At 43.5% G+C, this 14,106-nt stretch overlaps 1 protein-coding gene across 2 annotated transcripts in view; it reads left to right on the top strand.

Annotated features, from left to right (window-relative positions):
- The window catches only part of LOC139386832 (oxysterol-binding protein-related protein 1), a 40,138-nt gene that overhangs the window by 11,951 nt on the left and 14,081 nt on the right, over positions 1 to 14,106 (top strand). For both annotated transcript variants that reach the window (XM_071132680.1, XM_071132679.1), the window contains exon 2: positions 9,388 to 9,606. In XM_071132680.1, coding sequence (XP_070988781.1) covers positions 9,545 to 9,606 — 62 coding nt within the window. In that variant the 5' untranslated portion in view covers positions 9,388 to 9,544. The remainder of the gene's footprint in view (positions 1 to 9,387; positions 9,607 to 14,106) is intronic.

Here is a 14,106-nt window from a genome sequence, read left to right as displayed (position 1 = left end):
TAATGCATATGGCCCAGTACATCACTGGGGCCGAGCTCCCTGCCATCCAGGACCAATATACCAGGCGGTGTCAGAGGAAGGCCCTAAAAATTGTCAAAAACTCCAGCCACCAAAGTCATAAACTGTTCTCCACCGTACGGCAATCGGTACCGATGCACTAAGTCTGGAACCAACAGGACTCTGAACAGCTTCTACCCCTAAGCCTTAAGACTGCCAAATAGTTAGTCTGGGTAGGTATTGGTTAACTAATTAACTATCTGCATTGACCCCTTTTTGCACTACCCTGTTTGATTCATCACATACGCTGCTGCTACTGTTTATTATCTATCCTGTTGCCTATTCACTTTATACCTAGCTATATGTACATACTGTATCTACCTAGTACCCATGCAAATCGAATCGGTACTGGTAGGCCGTGTATGAAACCAATATATCGTTACTCATTGTGTATTTATTCCTTGTGTTATTTTTCTATTATTTCTTTCTTTCTTTATTCTCTGCATTGTTGTTAAGTAAGCATCTCACTGTTAGACTAGACCTGTTGTTTACGAAGCATGTGTCATATACATTTGATTTTGATATAACCAGAGGAAATGGAATTGTTATCTACAGTAATTACTCTATGCTTGGCCTTAATGTGAACTACCAATGGTTGAGTACTGAATTAGATATAGCACTCTGTAGTGGCCAGCTCCAGCACAGTGTACAGTGCATTCAGAAAGTATGAAGACCCCGTCCCCTTTTTCCACATTGTGTTACGTTGCAGCCTTATTCTAAAATGTATTTAAATATGTTTTTTCCTCGTCAATCTTCACACCCATTAGCCCATTATGACGAAGCTAAAACTCTGGGGAGTTTTCTACAACAACAAAAAACTACTCGTTTTTTATACAGCCTTGAGACTAGAAATTGAGCTCGGTTGCATCCTGTTTCCCTTGATCATCCTTGAGATGTTTCTACAACTAGATTTGGAAAGGCACACACCTGTCTACATAAGGTCCAACAGTTGACTGTGCATGTCAGAGCAAAAACCAAGCCATGAGGTTGAATGAATTGTCCATTGAGCTCCGAGACAGGATTGTGTCGAGGCACAGATCTGGGGAAAGGTACCAAAAAATGTCTGAGCCACTGAAGGTGCCCAAGAACACAGTGGCCGCCATCATTCTTAAACGGAAGTTTGGAACCACCAAGGCTCTTCCTAGAGCTGTCCGCCTGGCCAAACTGAGCAATTGGGGGAGAAGGGCCTTGGTCAGGGAGGTGAACAAGTACCTACTGGTCTCGCTGACAGAGCTCCAGAGTTCCTCTGTGGAGATGGGAGAATCTTCCAGAAGGACAACCATCTCTGCAGCACTCCACCAATCAGGCCTTTATGGTAGAGTGGCCAGACAGAAGAACTCCTCAGTAAAAGGCACATGGTCCATCCCACATTTTAAACAGACTACAATGATGAGTCCTAAAATTGTCCCCGGTGATAAAATGTATTGCTGAATGGTAGACTGCGTGCAAGGGTTTTAAAACAGTTTGCCTTTTCTTGTCAACAATATCACCAAAATCCAATACAGGGAGAAGCTTTGTTCAAACAATCTTTCTCCTATTTTTAATACTAAGGCATAATTTTATTTCGATATAACAAAAACAATCTTGGATCTTAACTTCTTAGTCAGATTTTTTATATGTGTTACGAAGGACAACTTGTCATCAATCCAGACACCCAGGTACTTATACTGAGAAAGAAGCTCAATTTGGGCTCCATTTATAGTGCAAATATGCAGGTCCTCAGGGTCAACATTATGTGACCTAGAGAACAGCATGAGCTTGGTTTTACTTGTATTTAACACTAATTTAAGATCTGTAAGTGATTTCTGAATTGAATCAAAGTCATGCTGAAGTGTACAGGTGTACAAACCATTAGTGTACAAAGTGTACAGGTATTTTTGGACTTCCACCGATCTAACCATGGAGCTTCCCATACTAATGGTTGATGGTAGTTTTCCGTGTAGAGCCGGAACCCTCAGCCCAACACCTAGCCCCAACACCCCCCCCCCCCCCACACACACACACACACACACACACACACACACACAAATGATAGGAATAGCAGAGCCCACCGTAGACCCCGGTGAAGCAGAAACCACCTTAGTCCCCGGCGATGCCACTACAAAGTTGTCCGATACAGAAGGAACCTCCGACGCTCCATGAGAAGATAGAGCTGGGACATCAGGCTCCAGAGAAGATAGAGACGCTCCATGGGAAGATAGAGCTGGGACATCAGGCTCCAGAGAAGATAGAGACGCTCCATGAGAAGATAGAGCTGGGACATCAGGCTCCAGAGAAGATAGAGACGCTCCATGAGAAGATAGAGCTGGGACATCAGGCTCCAGAGAAGATAGAGACGCTCCATGAGAAGATAGAGCTGGGACATCAGGCTCCAGAGAAGATAGAGACGCTCCATTGGAAGATAGAGCTGGGACATCAGGCTCCAGAGCAGCTAAGCTATTCAATGTTGGCAGCTCATTCATGAATCGCTTCACTGCAGAGGGCTCAAAGTGGAGGACACCGACCTCAACTTCCACTATCAGCGGCGACTTGTCTCCCTGTCTGGCCACCCAGGTTCAGGAGAGGATTATCCCGCGATTCAGCAACAAAGGTCCCGCCAACTCCATTCAAAATTGCAAGTCTTGGCTTTCTCAGTAGCCTGTGCAAATCAGTATCGACTTCCTCTCTGTAGCCCTCCGTGAGCAGGAAATTGTTGCACTGAAAGTCAGGACATTCAACCCCATCTCGGAACAGGGCAAAGTATATACAATTCCTGCAGCGTTGATCACCCATGAGGTGGTTGTGTGCTGCATTGGTGAGAGGAACATTGGTTAGTTTCCAGGCCCCTGCCCAGGCTGGAAACTACTCGATGTTGGGACAACGGTGCGAGGAGGTGAGTACAATCTGCTGTGTATTTGCTACTCGGCGCTATAGCCTTTCTTTTCCCCTTTTAGGCTTAACGTCATGTTCCACTTTGGACTACATTGGGCAAGGTTACTTTGTTTGCTATTTTTGTGTGATGTCTGTGGACGGAGCAGTTGTCTCGGGGGGCACATTCGTGGCTCGGGGGGACCCGCCAGGGTGGGGGGTTTATGTGCCAGCGGGCTCCTAGTGCGTAATTACCCACCGCAAATCCACACAAAGACTAGGGTTGAGTTATTGTAGGATTCGGGGAAGCTCCTTCTCTCATCTCTCTCTCCTGTGGTGCCCAGTGTGATTGGCGCTTCTCTTGTTGTGGTCAGGTCTAGTGTGCTCAGCAGAGGGGAAGAGTGAGATTTTATTTTGCAGTTACTTGTGACTATGGCATCTAATGTAGATGAGTTCATTTGCGTTCCATCAAAGGAACTGTTAGAATTATGTAGTAAAGAACAGCTGTTTAAGATCGCTGAACACTATCAGGTTGAAATTGGTGATAAATGTCAAAAAAATATTGAAGGCCAATCTGATGGAGAGGGTTATACTTGTAGTTACCACTGGGGCAGCCTCTGCCAAGGACTCACCACCTCCCCAGCTATCTCCCCGTTTAGCCCTAGTCGTCTTTCTTTTGAACCGCAGAAAGAACTGCTTCTGTTAGTTAGAGCATGATTGCATATTGTTATACGCTAAAGCATGATCGTGTTAAGCATGAAAATAAATTGGAATTTAAACAGGAATTGGAGCACGCTAAAGTCAAGCTGCAACAAGAGCGGTTAGACTTGGTTAGGGATGGAAAGCTCTCGGGGGAGAGTTTGTTTAGGGAAGATGACCCTGATTTACCTAGGGGTCGCTCCTCTCTCGGTCGGGCCCCAGACACATTTGATATTGTTGGAAACTTACGGCTGTTGACAAAATTGTATAAGAAAGACCCTGAGACGTTGTTTGAGCATGTTGCTGAAGCTAGGAGTTGGCCTGATTCTGATCGCACTTTAATGTTGCAGTGTGTGTTGACTGGTAAAGCGCAGGAAGCATATTCAGCTCCAACAGTGTCAGTCATGCTAAGGTTAAAATGGCTGTGTTTCAGATTTACGAATTGGATCCTGAGGCTTACCACCAACAATTTAAAACTTTAAAAGGGCTGATAAACAGACTCATGTTGAGTTTGTGTGAGAGTTATCTTCACAGTTTAATTGCTGGTGTTCCGCCTCTCATAACCGCACTTTCCAGGGGCTGTGTGATCTGACTATGCTAGCGCAATATAAGGACCTAGTCCCTGATTGGATAGCCACGTACATTAACGATTGAAGACTGAAGACTGTCTGAAGCTGTGGTTTTTGACGGACGAGTATGTTTTGACTCACAAAAGTGGCTTTGCAGAACCCTGTATTCGGACTGAGTGAGGGCGTTTGAAGAGATTTGGGCCGCGCCCATGGAGACACTGGTGTTTCTGCGTTCATCAAAACCTGTCACACCTGTCAATTAATGGGTGAACCTAATCATGTTATTACGCTGGTACCACTGTTTCCTATTCCCGTAGTCAGCCTCACTCTAAGAATCACTCTAAGAATGGTAGTAGTTACCTGTTCACTGTGATGTGTCAGACCACTAGGTTTCCTGCTGCCTATCCTCTCCGGTCTATCACGACTAAGTCTGTGCTAAAAGCTTTGACTCAGTTTATCTCGCTGTTTGGAATCCCTAAGGTTATTCAGAGTGACCAAGGTTCTAATTTCACCTCTAATCTGTTTGGTTCTCCAACAACTCCATTTTATACACAATTTTGCTAGCACTTATAGTGCACAGAGTCAAGGAGCCCTGAAACGGTTCCATCAATCTCTTAAGTCTTTGTTGAGAGCTTATTGTACAGAGATAAGGATTGGGAGGAGGGGTTGCCGTGTAGGTTTCACAGGAGAGCACAGGTTTCAGTCCCAATTACCTAGTGTTCGGACATAGTGTGCATTCTAGCAGTGCTCCAGAATGACTGGAAGTCTCCCAAGCCACCTCAGTCCCTATTATCTTATGTCTGTGATTTCCAGCTACGCCTGTACGGCGCTGGTGAGATGTTGAAGAAAAGCAGTAAACTTCACAGGGGAGGATGAAATAAATATTTTATCGGCGAGCTGAGCCTCGTCACTTTAGTCCAGGTGACCAGGTTCTTGCTCTGCTGCCAATTGTTGGTTCTCCTTTTAATAAAACACAATATTGACGAAGTGGAAGCTGACCCCATCCGTCAGCTGTTCTATAGAGTTTGTTCAGAGAAACTGAGTTGTCTGGATGCTGAGGTCAGGTACATGCTGGAGAGTGATATTGCAGAGCCTTCTTTCTACAGCTGGGCTTTGTGTATCTTGGTCAGTAAACCGGATGGGACAAACAGATTTTGTACGGACTACCGTAAGGTAAACCGTGTCACTAAGCCAGATTAATTTCCTCTTCCTTTGGATGGAGGACTGTGTTGATCAGGTCGGAGCAGCGAGGTTTGTGAGCAAGTTTGAGCTGTTAATGGGCTATTGACAGGTGTCACTGATGCGTGGGGCATGCAAAATATCTGCCTTTATTACACCCTCCACTCTGTACCGGTTATGAGTTTGAGCCTGCTTAACAGCACCTGCCACTTTTCAGTGCCTTATGAATAGGGTTGTCTCAGGTCTGGTCGGGGTGTGCTGTTTATCTGGATGACGAAGAGGTTTATGCAGATACTGGTGGACACGTTTTCTCATGTGCGTTGTTCCTGAGTGTTGTGACGTATGCATGTCGTTCACGTGACCGGCCACTGTTTATTTTGTGTATTGTTGTCCTGTCATCTATTCCCTGCTGTCCTCTTTTTATGTATTTCCTCTTCAAGGTTGCTTCCTGTCAGCAAAGGTTTCTGAGGTCTGGGGAGGACGAGGTTGGTTAGGGCAGTGGGGCAGCTTCAATACAAACATTCTGCCCTGGTGAATATATACATTTTTTGGGGTTTTGTTGGTGTAGTGTTCTGGGGTCCAACAGGACAATGACACCAAGCACACAGCCAAGACAAAGTAGAGTGGCTTTGGGACAAGTCTCTGAATGTCCTTGAGTGGCCCAGCCAGAGCCCGGACTTGAACCCGATCGAACATCTCTGGAGAGACCTGAAAATAGCTGTGCAGCAACGCTCCCCATCCAACCTGACAGAATGGGAGAAACTCTCAAAATACAGGTGTGCCAAGCATGTAGCGTCATACGTGTGACGACCCTCCCACTCGGTCTGACGAATTCTTTCTCTCTGCTCTTGTTTTCCTTAATAAGATGTTGGTGGGTGTGGCTGTTAGGGTCGTCAGCAAAATGGGACACACCTGGGTTCGGGTGTGTCCCGGGGATAAATACCCCTTTCCCCCATACATCAAGGAGACTGTCCACACAGACACTGCTTTTTGTTATGGCATTTTGCGGCTTTGTGTTTGTTTGTTTTGGCACCTCTTAACACCCCTCATTATCCCTATCTACGCACACATCCACTCACTTACAGTTGTCGTGTCTTTGGCTATGCCGGATTAAGTGATAAGACATGCTATTCTATAAAATCCTTTCTCTGTAATTAATATTACCTGATTGAGCTAATCATGTAAATGTAATTAACTAGAAAGTCGGGGCACCACAAAATAATATTTATAGAGCACTTATCTTCCGAATAAACTCTTAAAGACCTAGTAATATTTGACATCAATAGCAGTCAATATTAATCGTCACCTTATTTCAGTCTCATCTGAAAGTTGTCAATTCTTGGTTATCTTCACGAACCCTCACTAACAAGTTTAATCAGCAATACAAAATTGGGTTTAATTATTTATTTACTAAATACCTAACTAATCACACAGAATTACATATACACAGAATGAATCATACCTTGATTACAACTTATGTCATAAAGGAAAACGTCCCTAGCGGACGGAACAGATATGGCGGCTGGTTACATAAAGAAAAGGGGTCTGGGTTTGAGTGAAAGAGCTGGAAGACTGAAGAACAAAGGGAGAAGCGATGTCTCTATCGGGCCATAGGCAGCTACTCTATCGCAAATACAGAATCTTATGCATTCTAAATTACCGCCCATTTGGAAAAGGGAAATGCAATAAATATTTACTCTGAGCTGTGCTTCAATAGGTTGGTGGTAGATGGAAGGCCATGTTGCCCAACAGAGTCCTTTGTCCTTTGAAGAGTGTCTCTGGTGGTGAACGGTATATGTTGTCGTCGTTGTGTGGTAGATGGGATACTCTGTCCGTCCTTTCCTAGCCCGGGTTTACAGCGGCCGCTGCTAACTCAACGGCTAGGAGGTATCACTTCTGTAGCGAATAAGAGTTCAAAGTTCATACCATTCGCAACCAAAGCTCACGCTGAGTTTGGCTTCGTTCTGTAGTTATTATCTGAATCCTTCTGACATCGGACTGTCGTCCTAATGTACCCTGAACAGAAGGTTAAATTTTCATCAAGGGCTTATATAGTGGAGGGAGAAGGGTGTGTTTCATAGTTTATAACCCATGTCTCTTCACAGGGGCGGGCCACTGATTGAGCAGAGCCCTAACCTTATGAAAACCCAAATCTCTCATTTGGAAGCTAAAATTACATTTCATCTTTTCACAAATAATTTTATATTTAAACATTTGAATTGCACAACAATTGCATGTGAATCTGATAACTATAATGTGCAGAATTTCCCAGATACAGTTTAGGTCATCCTGTCATCAGTCATAATGTCTCAGATGACAACCGAACTGACATCATATTCATTAAAGTACCAACGCATATTTTCAACTGGTTCTATTAGCGAAATACGGTTCATTTCCCTCCACTTGTTTGATGTTCCCAGACTCTCTATGTTTAACAAAGGCTATTCAAGAGTCCCTCTGTAGAGTCAAGAGAGAGGGAAGGAAGAAAGGTATTTATGGGGGTGGTCATAAACCTTACACACAGGCCAACGTCATGACACAGTACACTACTGACTACACACACCATTGTTACTTGTATATAGGTTACTTTATTTAATAAATATATATTTTTTGTAATAAATTTGCAAACATTTCTAAACCTGTTTTTGCTTTGTCATTATTGGGTATTGTGTGTAGATTGAGGGGAAACAAAACAATGTAATCCATTTCAGAATAAGGCTGTAACGTAACAAAATGTGGAAAAAGTCAAGGATTTGAATAATTTCCGAATGCACTATAGCTTAGAGCAGGGTTCCCCAGCTGGTGGCCCGCAGGTGATTATTTACATGTTTTTGTTGGACATAAAATACTGTAAAAACACCAGAAAATCGTCCCCAAGTGATTTTAATTTGGGGAATCTGTTCCAAAGTATTCCCGCATAATAGAGAAATGTGTGATTGTATACAAATGTAAGCAAGGTTTCAAATTGTTTTATTCAACTATGATCTGTTTGGCTACTTTCGGTCAATTTGCAGTTTACAAATTATTTGTAATTATGTTCCGGACCCCTGAACAACCACTCAAGAAAAAAATCATCCCAAGGCTGAATTTAGTTGATCTCTGCCCTAGTGCCTTGCAGTATAGTGGTTGATATTGTATACAGGCTACAATAGGAGCGTGCTGCTGTGCTATACAGTTTGTGCCTTTTAAAGTGATCCCTGTTACTCTAGGATTGTTGCATTATTCATCCATCCACAGTTATCTACTGGTCAGAGCTCTCTCTCTCTCTCTTCTTATAAATATACCATGCTTACTGCATCTATAATGAGATGATGAAGATCGACCAGCATGTTATGGAGCATTATGAGACCTGTATCTTGTTTGTTTACATAATAAAGATACATCAATGCATTTTGTCCATTTCTTTGATTGAACTTTGGTTTTGGATTAAGCCACATGACCCACGTTTATAAATAGCATTACTCTATAACGAGAGATTTGAAGCTTTGTTGTTCCCATAACTGATCATGCCAGCTCAATTTTTGAATTTAAATGCTTTATTGGCATGTCAAAAAAATGCATTTGTATTGCCACTATAATTAAGTTCTTGAATATTTAGTTAGTCATGCCAGCTCCCTAACCCCAGTACCTCAGCTCCTCCTCATTGTCTAGAGATTCTGTTTCCCTTCCCCCTTTTACTGGGTGTTAATACCTGTGTTGTCCCTAGTAGCAGTAGAGTGAGGTCTTGGTGAGAGGCGGAGCCAGAGTACTGTACTAACCACAGCAGACACAGCACCCGGAGGAAGCAGAGCATTTATGTGGCTTCTCATTGGAACACTATCCCACAGGTGGGGTTTCGCAGGCTCCAGGGAGGGAGAGGAGGAGGAAGGGAGAGTTCAGTCAGTCACTACTGGGTGGAGGAGTGTGCAGGCAGGTTGCAGGTCTAAGAATAGAGTTTTTGGACTAGGTTTCAGCTAAGCTTACCATGTTTTGGACTGAGCTCAAAGGTGATATGACCCCCTCTGTCTCTCTGGCCACTGGCATCCCACTCCTGCAGATTCCGAGAACAAGCGTTCTCTCTCTCTGAACGGCTTCCTGTTTGTGGTCAGACACTCGATTGAAGAGGAGGAAGAGGAAGAGGGGAGAGAGCCTCCTCTGTTCAGCAGCAGCCTCCATTGCCGTACCACCCTCAGGGAACGGCCACCGCCAGCGGAATGTCCGGGGAGGGTAACCATGGTAACCAGAAGGCCCAGTGCAATGGAGTAAAGAAGCACAGGTAGGATCACGCTCTACTTAATGTGATGTAACGGCTTGTTTCCCACGTGGTTTCCAGCTTGGTTTTCTTGTCTCCTTTCTTCTCCAGTGTGTGTAATAGCAAGGATTGCATCCGTGTTTGGCTCAATTCCATTATTTTTAGTTGATCGTTATATTTCATTTCAAAAGTGTGTTTTTATCACGTGTGGCATTTTGTAGAAAATTACTTTGTAGGAAAGACTCACCAGTCACAATGTTGTTACTGCTGATGTCAATAATGTCACTATAATGTATAATATTTGATCACTTAGCATAAGTCTTTGATGACTGTTGTGGTGCTCAGAATAGACTGTCAGCAGCCAGCAGCTCTACAGTATAGTATGTAATGTGATAACCCAGTCTGTCTGTCTTTCTGTTCCAGTGTTTTTTGTTTGAGCACCCAAGCCCCATAGACAGGTTTCTCTTGTTTTTCCATCCACAGTTATGTCATTCGGATTCAGCAGACTAGTGGCTTATTGGTGCTTCGTACACTGGGTCAGAGCAGAAACCTACTTTCTTTACGTGGATGAGGATGGTGGCATGCCCTTTTTCTTAATCCAACAATTGAACAGTGAATAATTTACTTGCAAGTACTTGCCAGCTTAGAGAAACAAAGACCGTGAGGAAAGGGGTGTGTGTGTGTGTGTGTGTGTGTGTGTGTGTGTGTGTGTGTGTGTGTGTGTGTGTGTGTGTGTGTGTGTGTGTGTGTGTGTGTGTGTGTCTGTGTGTGTGTGTGTGTGTGCATGTGTGTGTGTGTGTGTGTGTGTGTGTGCGCGCATGCACCTTTGTGTGTATTGAAAGAGATTGATGAGAAGCTTGTTTATACATTATAAATCCTGTCAGACCCTTGTTTGTGTCTGTGGCTGTGTGTGGATACAGTACATTCGGAAAGTATTCTGACCTCTTGACTTTTTCCACATTTTGTAGCGTTACAGCCTTATTCAAAAATGCATGAATATTTTTTTTCCCTCATCATCCTACTCACAATACTCCATAATGACAGAGTGAAAACTTATTTTTTGCATTTATTTCAAATGTATTAAGTATTTTTTTAAAACATGACTTATTTACAGAGGTATTCAGACCCTTTGCTATGAGACTCGAAATTGAGCTCAGGTGCATCCTGTTTCCATTGATCATCCATGTGATGTTTCTACAACTTGGTTGGAGTTCACCTGTGGTAAATTCAATTGATTGGACATGATTTGGAAAGGCACACACCTGTCTATATAAGGTCCAACAGTTGACAGTGCATGTCAGAGCAAAAATCAAGCCATGAGGTGGAAGAAATTGTCCGCAGAGCTCAGAGACAACAGAATTGTGTCGAGGCACAGATCTGGGGAAGGGTACCAAAACATGTCTGCAGCATTGAAGGTCCCAAGAACACAGTGGCCTCCATCATTCTTAAACGGAAGAAGTTTGGAAGTTTGGAACCACCAAGACTCTTCCTAGAGCTGGCCGCCTGGCCAAACTGAGCAATCGGGGGAGAAGGACCTTGGTCAGGGAGGTGACCAAGAATCTAATGGTCACGCTGACAGAGCTCCAGAGTTCCTCTGTGGAGATGGGAGACCCTTCCAGATGGACAACCATCTCTGCAGCACTCCACCAATCAGGCCTTTATGGAAGAGTGGCCAGACAGAAGCACTCCTCAGTAAAAGGGACATCACAGCCTGCTTGGTGTTTGCCAAAAGGCACCTGAAAGACTCTCAAACCATGAGAAACAAGATTCTCTGGCCTGATGAAACCAAGATTGAACTCTTTGGTCTGAATGCCAAGCATCACGTCTGGAGTAAACCTGGCACCATGCCTATGGTTAAGCATGGTGGTGGTACCATCATGCTGTGGGAATGTTTTTAAGTGACGGGGACTGGGAGACAAGTCAGGGTTGAGGGAAAGATGAACAAAGCAAAGTACAGAGAGATCCTTGATGAAACCCTGCTCCAGAGCACTCAGGACATCAGACTGGGGTGAAGGTTCACCTTCCAACAGGACAACGACCCTAAGCACACAGCCAAGACAACGCAGGAGTGGCTTGGGACAAATCTCTGAATGTCCTTGAGTGGCCCAGCCAGAGCACAGACTTGAACCTGATCGAACATCTCTGGAGTGACCTGAAAATAGCTGTGCAGCAACACTCCCCATCCAACCTGACAGAGCTTGAGAGGATCCTTGGAGAAGAATTGGAGAAACTCCCCAAATACAGGTGTGCCAAGCTTGTAGCATCACACCTGTGACGATCCTCCCCCTGTGATGAATTATTTTCTTGTTTCCTTAATAAGATGTCGGTGGGCGGAGCTGTTAGGGTCATCAGCAAAATTGGACACACCTGGGCTCGGGTGTGTCCTGGGGATTAACACACCTTTCCCCCATACATCAAGGAGACTCTCCACGCAGACACACTGTTGTTTTTTTATTGTGGCATTTTGGGGCTTCTTTGTTTGTTTGTTTGTTTTTGGCACCACTCAACACCCCTCGTTATCACCATCTATGCACGCATCCACTCACTTACACTACTGACGACACACACTATTGTTACTTGTATATTGGTTACTTTTTTGTTATTTCTTTATATCTGCTTTGTCACCCTCTTTGTTACGGGCTAAGAGCCGGTTCGTAACAAGTGGGGGCTTGTCCGGGATATAAGTTTGGTTCAGAGACATTTTGGCATATAGTATTTTGTTGCATTATGATGGGTTAATGCTAATTGGGATGCGCTTTGGTTGGTATTCACTGACTAGTCTTGTTTTAAATTTAACTTTTATTTAAACATGGAGTCACATTGAGATTAAAATCTCTTTTACTAGTTTCCTATGTCATTAACATGCGAAGTAAACAATAATGGACCCAAAATTGAACCCTGAAGAACTCCTTTTTGAATCTCAGCCAGAGCCCGGACATGAACCCAATCGAACATCTCTAGAGAGACCTGAAAATAGCTGTGCAGTGACGCTCCCAATCCATTCTGACAGAGCTTGAGAGGATCTGCAGAGAAGAATGGGGAAAAAAATCCCTAAATACAGGTGTGCCAAGCTTGTGCGTCATACCCATGAAGACTCGAAGCTGTAAGCTCTGCAAAAGGTGCTTCAACAAAGTACTGAGAAAAGGGTCTGAATAATTATTTTAATGGGATATTTCATTATTTTTTATTTTTTTGCTCAGATCTTTTTTTTTAAATAACCGTTTTTGCGTTATCATTATTGTGTGTTTTGAGTAGATGAAGAAAAATGTTCTACCATACTGTAGTATGTTAAGGAGACCTAGTTTTTAATTTGATACCTCAATTTGTAATCACTTCTGTGATCTTCTGTGGCCCACAAGCGTACGATAAATCCTTGATTATGCAAAAAGGCATATTTAGGTTTGATTTGATTCAACAGGAAATGTAAAACATAGCTATGGGAAGTGAATGACGCTTTAGACTGAGTGTACGTAGTTACAGGAGGAGTCAGTTCATTCAGCCTAATATGTTATGCTGTGTTGTGTAGCCAACAGAAGTACTGCTCCGCCATGCTCCACTGGCCTGCTCATTCCGCTATTGATAAGAGAGAGGGTTAGGATTTATCCCTACGGCCCTCCTCTTTCCATCTCTCCTCAATCTCCCTCTCTCCTCCTCTCCCTCCTTCTCTCAATTGCCTGTTTCGTCTGTTTAGTTGGAGCGTCAGTATTCATTGTATGTAGCTGCTTCTCTGCTCCTCTCTGAGCAAACACACCGTCTGACTCATACATACACAGACACTAGTGATGCTCGGGTTGACTCATAACCCGCAGCCTGGGGCAGGTGGGTTTAGGTCATGAAATATAATGTGGATGAAGGGCCGGTGTGTGGCGGTCGTGTTGAATAAAGAGAAAACAATACATAAAAAAATCCATAAATGTATCATTCTTGTGCATCTATAGGCAACATTGAGGTTTTTCTTTCATTACTTTGAGGCTATCTGGCATACTAATAGCCTACACACCAAACGCTTTTGGGAACGGGCAGTGAAAGTTAACATTGATCGACTGAGGCAAAAAGGACAATGTCGAAATTTAATTCAATAAAATAAAAAGCTGTGAAATGGAGAGTTGAAAATAAAGAAAAAGGAGGGCCAGAACTCATGTTTGGAAAAGATTTGGTGAAGTGGTAAAAGAGGATGATAGCAGTGCCGGCTATGTTGTGTGTGATGATTATGAGGTGCTATAACAATTTGACAGCCATACGACGTGGTCTTCAAATAGGCCTATGGCACGTCAAGGAAACTGTAGCATACAGTTCAGATGGGTTAAATGGAAACTGAAATCTGGACACTCACTGTAGGTCTATAACCTCTCACATAGTCTTAATATTATTTCTGCAGAATTAAGCATTTCTTGCAGTAAAATTATACATCAAATATTCATTTTGACTTGGAAAAATGGGATTTCTTTCAGCATCTTGAGAGAATGCGAATGCGTAGTTAGGGAGAGGTGTCTGTAGAGGTGCTATTTTTTTTTTTTTGCATCA

Source organism: Oncorhynchus clarkii, chromosome 28, assembly GCF_045791955.1.
Source record: "Oncorhynchus clarkii lewisi isolate Uvic-CL-2024 chromosome 28, UVic_Ocla_1.0, whole genome shotgun sequence".
NCBI classification, from domain to species: Eukaryota; Metazoa; Chordata; class Actinopteri; order Salmoniformes; family Salmonidae; genus Oncorhynchus; species Oncorhynchus clarkii.
The sequence above is the reverse complement of the archived record's forward strand: the minus strand, read 5'-3'. Positions and strand labels throughout refer to the sequence as shown.